The sequence below is a fragment of the Ruditapes philippinarum genome, unplaced genomic scaffold (assembly GCF_026571515.1).
Source record: "Ruditapes philippinarum isolate M1 unplaced genomic scaffold, ASM2657151v2 ctg6493_1_1_1_1, whole genome shotgun sequence".
NCBI lineage: Eukaryota > Metazoa > Mollusca > Bivalvia > Venerida > Veneridae > Ruditapes > Ruditapes philippinarum.
This window is the reverse complement of record NW_026859474.1, coordinates 21,056-30,675: the sequence shown is the minus strand read 5'-3', so window position 1 is coordinate 30,675 and position 9,620 is coordinate 21,056. Positions and strand designations below refer to the sequence as shown.

Here is a 9,620-nt window from a genome sequence, read left to right as displayed (position 1 = left end):
TAATAATTATTGAACGTTACAAAACTTCAGTTTATAACATCATGTTAAATAACATTCCTCTATCATGATATTAGCAGATGAAAGAACAACATTATGTCGTTATTTCGTACTTAGGAACTTTAGCCATTAACTGCGCCACACGGTAACATACCGTTACAACACATGTAAACGATTTACAATGAATTAACAAATAAACTTACCTTTCTTTAACGAAAATGATGGCATTTTTAAGAGATAGATTCATCCTCTTAGTCGTCTTCTGCTGTGTGTCGATATTTTATACGCGCATTGTTCAGTCATTGAAGTATTTCGGCCCGTATGATAAATTGTTAAATGTTTTTGGGTTCTTGTTGTTTTTTTGGTGTTTTTTTTTCTTTTTTATTTTTGTTGTTTTTTGTGTTTGTTTCTTAGATCGTTTTGGCAACCGTTACGTCAGAATTTTTACCGTTACCCTTTGAGCATTGCAAAACGTTTGACTAAATGCGTCATGTCTATTGTTCTTTTCTTGTTATTTTTGTTGACTGGTTTATCAAATATTTATATCAGACAAAATTATCTACTGTTTACCATGGTGGTAGAAAGCTTGTCTAACATCCATGTAAGGCACGTCGCGAGCTTTAAATGACGACATTCCCAAGTGTCTTTAAAGAATGAACCACGTTCTTAGGATGACGTCATTTTGCCATCATGAATGAGGTTGTTAATTCATACGCTTCTAAAAGTGAAAATTGCTATTAAAATGAAAATGTTAGTTTTCTTAATTTCTTTCTAATATATGATTAGTAATATTATGGTATAGAGTAATTGGTCCGCTAAATTGTTTTTACAAGTTACAGGAAATAGGGTGAAAATAAAAGGCCTTATCGTGTCGACCTTGTACATATATACATGTCTTGACATATTCACACCTATCAGGAAAAGTGTGACCAAAAATGATAAGAAGATATGGGAATTAGGTTAACTCTTTGTTTAGCTCTATTTAAGTCCAGATATCATATAGATCACTTATTATATGGTATTCAGTCTTCGCAAAGTAACACAACTATAATAGCAGATATGAGGGCATTTGCGATTTGTATAGCTTTGGTTCTTGGTATGTACATTTGATTTTGTTCATTTAAACTGTTATTTTTTTAAGAAATACTATCTTCTATACATTTTTGTTAAAACAAAATATTCTACAAAGTTTAAGTAACTTGTTTTTCAACATGAAACCATTATCCAACTGTTCGTTTTGGTTGACTTACCGTTTCGGTCATTTTTCATCGTTAGTTTTTTAGCTGCTTTAGTTTTTAATATTTTTGTTCATCAATGTTTTTTATTGGATTGATATTGAAACTATCATGTAAACAAGCAGAGAATGTGGCATTAAAAACGGTACCTTTAGTAGTACTGACAGCAAGCAAGGGCCGTCGGCAAGGCATCCAGCAGGGTTACGAGCAAAAACGAAAACTTAGCAATAACGGACCTTGTGTTTGATAATTAACAACCTAGTTTGAAACATTATAAAACTCGTCATCAAACTGTGATTAACGGGGTACATGATAGTCAAAAAACAACGAAAGCAGATATTACTTTTTCCCAGATCAAATATCAGTCATATTATTTTTTGCAGCCGTTGCCGGAAATGTGTCCAGCGAAAATTGTGATAATGTGTATTGTCACTTTGGAATCGGATTTGTTATGAACCGTATGCCGACAATTGCCGTTTGTGCAAGTAATGGTGTGACGTGTTAGTACATACATTTAAATTTATAATTACTACATAAATGCATATTATTTACACTTTGTGTACTAAACTGTATGCCTGAAACACCATAAAGAGCTATGGAGTAACAGTTTATTTTATACGGTTGGAGCTATAACCGTTTTTTAAAGACTTACAGGCGCGTGACATAACACTATTCTGACGGCATGATTAGACTTTTTTTGTGACATAATGAATATTAGGGCACGCTAATATTACGTCGGATCAAGTGTTTGCGCTCTCGTGCACCACTTTTATATTTTTATATCTGTGTATTGTATATTTTTTTTTCTTTTTACTTTTTATTTGCGTTTTGCTTTTTTATTTCTTCATTTGATAATACTTTAATCGCTGGACTAATTATCAATAAATCTACATTTCAGATGACTACTGTGACTTCAAGAAAGCTGTATGTTTGGACCATACATTAAAAATGGCATCTATCGGAGCATGCCCAACGCCCTAAACTCCTTAGATGTGATACTGTGATGATGTTATAATAAAGTTCAATAACTTATTTTTGTTGATGTCAGCAATTATTACATATTAAAGTTGTAAATGTCGTGATAGATTTAAAGGGACTCCATTTAGTTTTTTTTTTTTGCGTGAAGGGACCGAAAATATTTTTTCAAGATTTTTTTATAAGTAGATGTATGTCTAGACCAATAAATCATGTACACAATTTCAAATCATTTTTCCCAGAAATTATCAATTTTATTGTGAAAATGGCCCAATAAATAAAAACCGTTTAAACACTCTTTCACTAAAATCGGTCAAAAATCACATAGAAATCGATAATCAATTTAAAACTGAATATATATATATATATATATATATATATATATATATATATATATATATATATATATATAATATATATATATATATATATATATCACCTATTGCTTGGTTTCATATTTAAATTTACCCGTTGATTTAAGAAAGAATTTCAAAATTTATTTTCAAGGCTATTGGACCTCAATGGAGTTCCTTTAAAGCTTGAGTACATCTTAGTGTGACTAGGATCTTCAGATTGACTGGTTTGACTGCGTTGAATATTATGACTGGTTTGCTTGATTTAACTTTTTGAATTAATTGACTAGTTTGTCTGGAGTGATTAATATAATGAATTTACTTGTTTGACTGATTTGACTGGATTAACTTATTTGTATGTAATACAGAGTGTTCAACCTACTGGTAAATATAAAAATCCAATCATATTTCATGATTTTGCGCATTTTATCATTTATGTTAATGTGCGAATCAGTTTAAAAAGATCCTGCTACGATACAGAAATTCTGGGGAAATAATAACGGATTACATTTATAGGGATACAATATAAGATACGATTAAGGATTGATGTAACCAGATGTAAACCATTGGGCTGATATTCGCTTTATGATATGTCCGTAATTAAAAAATAAAAGAACTTTTCCATGCGTAACTTAAATTCTTATATTTTTAGACGAGGAGATATATTTGTACAATTTGATTGCAGCCTACATATCAAAACAAATATTCCTGAAAAAAATATAATTAGTCCCTCGTTCAATAAAAAATGGGATATTGATAGAGATTGTTTATGCAATATAATTTTGTTTCAACCGAGAAAGAGCAGGTTTTTAAAATGTGCCTTGTTACACAGATTGAAAAGAAAGTTAAAAGTCTTTTCGAAGGTGGGGCATTTTCTTAAAACTCGGATTTTAGTATTTGATTGGTCAGAAACCGACAGTGCATGTACAATGACAAAAAATGAAAAAAAAATCTGATATTCGACACAGTGATAAAAACAACTGCTTATAACAGCATGGCCTAATGGCATATGTAAGCATATTACATGCTCTCTTTAAGTTGTTGTTTTTGTAACACCAGTCGTCCAAATCACCTCGGCTCTGGAGCTAAGGGATGAATATACTCCGATAACTCGAACCCATTTATTCGCCCCTTACAATCACGCATGCTTTTCCGATGCCACAACCCGCAAAGACAACCGCTCCACCGCAAGTGGATGATTTTTACCTAACTGTGCCTTATCAGCCTTTTCTTACAAAAAGAAACATTTAAAGAGAAGACTGAATTGAAAAATAAATGTCAGTAAGTTAAAAAAAGTATTTCTTATTATTTCAAATAGCAGGTTTAAAATTTTTCCCTGAGGGAATTCAAATCATACAACTTTCTTTAATAAAGTCTCCATTCTTTGTGGCAAAACACGTTTATTTGAAAAATTTTTTCTAGTAAGTAAAATTAGGGATCTTAATTCCAAGGGTAGAAAAGGTATTTTTGGAAACAAAAATTTTCAAAATAAAAAAGTATTTCCGCTTGAATTAAAACTTTTAATTTTTGGGGGGTTTTAAAAAATCGAAGCCTTTTTTTCCCGGGGGGGAAAAATCGCCCATGGAAGCAAAAAAAAGGGCCCCTTTTTAAAATTTAAAAAAAGAATTTATAAGAAAAAATTTTTAAAAAGGGGGGAAAATTTAAAAAAGCTTTAAAAAAAGATTTTAAATTTTGGGGGGGCGAAATTCCCCTAAAAATTAAAAATTTTTTAAAAAAGGGGTTTTTTTTAAAAAAATTTTTTTTTAAAAGAGTTTTATTCATCTTTAAAAAAAAAAGTAACTTAATTGTTGTTAAAGTTTGTATAAAAAAAAAAATTTAAAATTTTTTAAACGATTTTTCTTTTTAAAAAAAAAATTTTTTATTTATTTTCGTTTTTTTTTTCCTTTAATTTAAAAAATTTTCGCTCTTTGTCTTTTTTTTTCTTTTTTTTTTTTTGCTTTCCCTTTTTCTTTTTTTTGCAATGTTGCATTGATAAATATATCCAGATCGTTTTTTCAGTTGGGTTTTTTTTTGTTTTTGTGTGTGTGGGGGGGGGGGGGGAGAGAAAGGCCCCCATAGTAAATGCAAAAAAGTGCGTCATTATAAAATTAACCATGGAACAAAGTAAGTGGATAGAGGAATAATATCAGTTCAAATCTTCACTTTTCCTGCGTACTAAACAAACATAGTAAAACAAAAAAGCATTAACCGAGCAGCTATTACGAAATAATCCATGATATTAATCAAGAAAGAGCAAAAATTATATCAGTTTAAATTGCCATATTCAATAAATAAATCATATTGAATAAAACAAAGTAATGCCAAATAATGCAATTCAATTACAACATTTTGGCAAAAGTAATTAATTAAATTAGCATATATTTTCTTACAATGCAATATATGATGTATTTATAATTAGCTTGCATTACTTGAAAAAATCAATGTGTTATCAATACTTCAATTCTGCCCATTTCCGGCTTTCATGAGGTTGTTTCAATTATTTTCTGCAATACATTTATGTAAACTTTTTTTCTTCAAAAATATTATGTCAGAATTAGTTCTATCAAGGACCTGAAATTGTGTCACTTAAATGAAATGTAAGGACAACTTAATTCAAATCTTTAAATGTATAGCTAATGTACTTATAGATATTGTAAATGGTCATTAGACGACAAGTACAAAAATACCCAGAGGAATGTATCCTTTTACAGCTCATGTCATTATGGAGAATTTATAGAAACATGTAATTACCGTGATACCTGATTCTGTCCGTTGCTATCGTTAATGGGATGAAAATCTTCTCTAATTACACCGCACTGTACTGACGTAAGAAAAAGTAATCTACATTTAAAACAAGCGTCTAAATAAACAAACTATGACGAATCCGAATGTAGATTAATTATCGGAATAAAATGTAAGTGCCGTTACAAACTCTACATGCATTTATTATGTTTTGGTGTAATAAGAAATGTCAATGTTTAAGCTGCAAGCCACAAAATAAGACATTGTGATACCTTGCCTTCCAAGATTCCTCTAAATTTTTTACTTGGTTCCCTTTCAATATAATTGAATTTTACTCTTAAAAATCAATCTTGAAAACAAAACATAATTACAATGTTTACTTCAATACTTTCTGTCTAGTATGATTTACACTGAATGATATGCTTTAACTGTCAATGTTGACACGTAACAGTGACGCAAGTAGCCGAACAGTCAATATATCAAATACGGCAATCCCTGTTTTCATAGAATTGCTAATTATACAGTATTGATACCATTAGATATTTCACAGAATATAAAAAGCTAAAGCGTTCTCATGTATTGTCTTGTTTTCAAATTGTATCGTAATGTATCGGAATATTTGAATATCTGACCAAAATGGAATAATGATGCATGGTTCATTCATAATCAACAACAATCTCTAATTTAACTAGATCATGAATCACGCAATGAACAAAATAGATAAAACGTGTCCATGATATAATTTAAACATCATTATAATATTAAAACGAAGCCTGATGATTACATATCCGAAGAATATAAACAAGCTAAATAAGACATCGAATAATAAACAAAAGTAAAGGACATCTTATTGTTGAATGAAGTTACAGTAAGCTTATCTACCAGCTGATCACCTATTTGAAGAAATTAAACTAGCTAAATAAGACATCGAATAATAAACAAAAGTAAAGGACATCTTATTGTTGAATGAAGTCTCAGTAAGCTTATCCGCCAGCTGAGCTGAGTAGAGAAAACAATGCATTTGAAATATATGGGGTTTTAGTTATATCTTCAGGGGAAGTGTAAAATCTCTGTGACAATTTATCTCAAACATAATATTGTTTTGTTCTCCCACCATATTTTAAAATAATGTATCATTTCTGCAAAGGGTAATATTGTAAACATCAACATTTACATGAAGAGACGACAAAATCTACTTTTATCTGAAATGATAATATTAAGTGTTTCTTAAGTTTTCTTAATTACAATTGTCCGATATTTTTTTCTCAAAACGAGGCTATTCCTGAAAAAAGAGATTTTCTTCAAATGGTATGGGGCTTTTTTCCTTAAATTTATTCAGTTTTCGTTTTGTTAACTACAGAATACATTGTTTCCTGTATAGCCGGATATTTTCTTTTACTAATTAACCAATGTTTCGTTTTTAAATACTATCTAGGTAGAAAAAGTAAGGTTAGATTAAACCTGAGCAAATAACTCATAATGTTGTAAAAACTCATTAACCATGTGATAATCCTTGACTATATTGATTCCGTTATCTATATTTTAGGGTTTACGTTTTAAAACAGCCTCAAAAACAAGTGTAAATTGTTGACGAGAACGATAACATTTGACTTACAATTATATTTGACTTAAAATAGATTGGTCTTCAATCGACACATTTGCCATAGGTATTACAAATATATATATACACACAACACCTTTTGGATAGTCTTATGAAATATTGCTTGTAAAGAAGTTGATACAGTTGTAAGTTATATATTATTGATATCTTTACAATAAATAATATCTTTTTTCCATGTATTTAACTGTCTGCTATATAGATATGTGTCATTTAGGATAATGTATCTAACGTTTGCATACAACATCCATAATATGTAACTCTTTCGTGATTTGTTTGTCTCATACTAAATATTTTTAACGTGATTGCTTATTATATTGCAAGTGCTGACATTTCATTACACACCAATTTACTTAAAGAAATGAAATCTAGCACATGCATACATCTGAAAAAAATGCATGCATTTTAACTGGATGCAACATGGAACTTTCTCTTGCGTTCATACACTGTTACACCAGTATTTCATATTTGGATTAAGTATAACAAATGCGAACGAGCTTAAAGCATCATTTTAATATAATTATAACACTCATAAATATTGAAATTCGATCGTATCATGCCTGTATCAAATAAACTTTAAATAAATTGCATAAATAGCGTGCATTGATACAGTTGTTCTGTCAGATTCACTTGGGACATGTCTTGTAACTCATTGCATTTGCTTATTAATCATTGCCACTGTAATGTTTTAGATGACAATAACATTCAGATTCATGCCTTCTCAGAATGTGATGAGTCTGAAAGCTGTATCTATATAACAATATGGAAGCAATTAGAGGACAGTGTGGTAGAATAAGACACTACTTTCGCAACACATTGAGTTTGCTCATAAGTCCTAATAGGTATTTGATATCTATAAAGTTTAAAAATAACAATTTCGATTTAAGAGATTCAATGTGACATGATCGTAGTTTGAAGCTTCGGGATTAGATGTTTAAAATACTAACATTTTATACTTTTTATGCTCCCCGAAAAATTTCACCATATTGAGACGACGTGTCGCGCGCAACATTTGGCTCGCTATCTTGAAGGTCAAGGTCACAGCATGACCTTGCAGCAATATCGTGTCCGGCCCATAACTTTGTTATTTGAAGTCGGATTTTAAAATATTTCACAGAAATTATCACCATATTGAGACGAAGTGTCGCGCGCAATTTGGCTCGCTACCTTGAAGGTCAAGGTCACAGTATGACCTTGCAGCAAAATCGTGTCGGTCCATAACTTCAATATTTGAAGTCGGATTTTAAAAATATTTCACAGAAATGATCACCATGAAGAGACAATGTGTCGCGCGCAACATTTTGGTTATTTTTACACTTTGAACTTTGTCTGTGACATAACTCTGACACTACAAGAGGTATACCTTCCTGTGTCCAAAACCTATTCGGGGAGCATCACCCGGTTCAACTGGCTCTTGTTTAGATTTGAAATCAGTTTATCTTAAAACCATTTTGATTTCCTGTTATATAAAAGTGATTCATTATTCTGAAATGAATTGATGTTTATCGATAAAACTTAAATATATAATCATTGGTAATGTAACAGCTTAACAGAGGTGACATTTTGCACGTCAAGGAATTTGTAAGTTATAATTTGTCTTCAGATATTTACAAGATCTCGTGAATCATGTGCATCGTGAAAGAAGCTATTTCACTTATATTTAGCTCCTCTTTTTTATTTGTTTGTTTTTTATGTTTTTTTGTGTGTGTGTGTTTTTTTCCCGTTTTTTATGCATTATAAACCTTTCCAATTAAATAATGCACACCCTAATCCCCCCTCCTTCCGCATGAGGTTTAAAGATATTTTCAGTAGTAAAATGATTTTTGTTACAATCAATTTCGCACAATTCTCTAGACGATAATTGTGAATAAAATGTGATTCGGTACACATATATCAACGTGTACATATATGCAAATGCCGTTATATCGTTCTTTTCCAACCTCTTCGAGATCTTGTTACCTTTCATTTTAAAATACCGATCGTGTCAACGTGACACAATTTGAACTGAATATGAGTTGTCGGTTTCCGCGGGAAATATTTTTCCTGCAAGAAAAATAATTAGTTCATTATGCAATGTTTTTAATGCAAATAATATCTATGTTGATACTATTTAGCATCATACGTTACGACAAACCTAGATAAAACAATATATAGATGTTGTTGGTAAGTGTGATATAAATAATCAGATATCAAGAGTCTATATATAACAGATAATAAACTGTTCTAAAATATTATCTTCAATCATATTAATGTTAAAACGTTATTACTGAGAACCCTTTTGACAACAGTTTTATCAGAAATATCTTTAAGGAATATATAAGTAAAAGCTTTTTTATCATCAATTTATGATATGGACAAATAGACCATTGTAGACCAATCTATTTTAGCCATTAAGCAACAATACTCACAAATAGTTACTCCCACTCGATCAGTTTAAATACAGAATATAAAACCTGATGCCATTTGCCTGAAACTCATTCATATAATGACCTCCTGTAATAACTATATTCTGAAACAATTTGTAATGACCTTGCTTTTATTAATGTCTTGTTACAGAAATACATCAGAATATTTTTATAAGACTGTTATAATGCTTTCAGAATGTAAGTTGAAGTTATATTGTATTTTCGAGCGAATAAAGTCATATGATTGCCGTTCGTTTGGAAATAAGAATAAAAAATATAGTTTCTTATTGTGTAT

The 9,620-nt window shown here is 30.3% G+C and overlaps 1 protein-coding gene across 2 annotated transcripts in view; it reads left to right on the top strand.

Moving 5' to 3' along the window:
* The first annotated feature begins 934 nt into the window (after positions 1–934).
* Positions 935–9,620, top strand: part of LOC132756631 (uncharacterized) — a 28,581-nt gene continuing 19,895 nt past the window's right edge. Inside the window, exons 1-3 of one of the 2 annotated variants that reach the window (XM_060747748.1) lie at positions 935–1,093; positions 1,616–1,732; positions 2,131–2,264. In XM_060747748.1, the coding sequence (XP_060603731.1) occupies positions 946–1,093; positions 1,616–1,732; positions 2,131–2,213 (348 nt within the window). In that variant the 5' untranslated portion in view covers positions 935–945 and the 3' untranslated portion in view covers positions 2,214–2,264. Of the gene's footprint in view, positions 1,094–1,615; positions 1,733–2,130; positions 2,265–9,620 lie in introns of those variants that run through there. The other variant, XM_060747749.1, reaches the window with a different exon arrangement.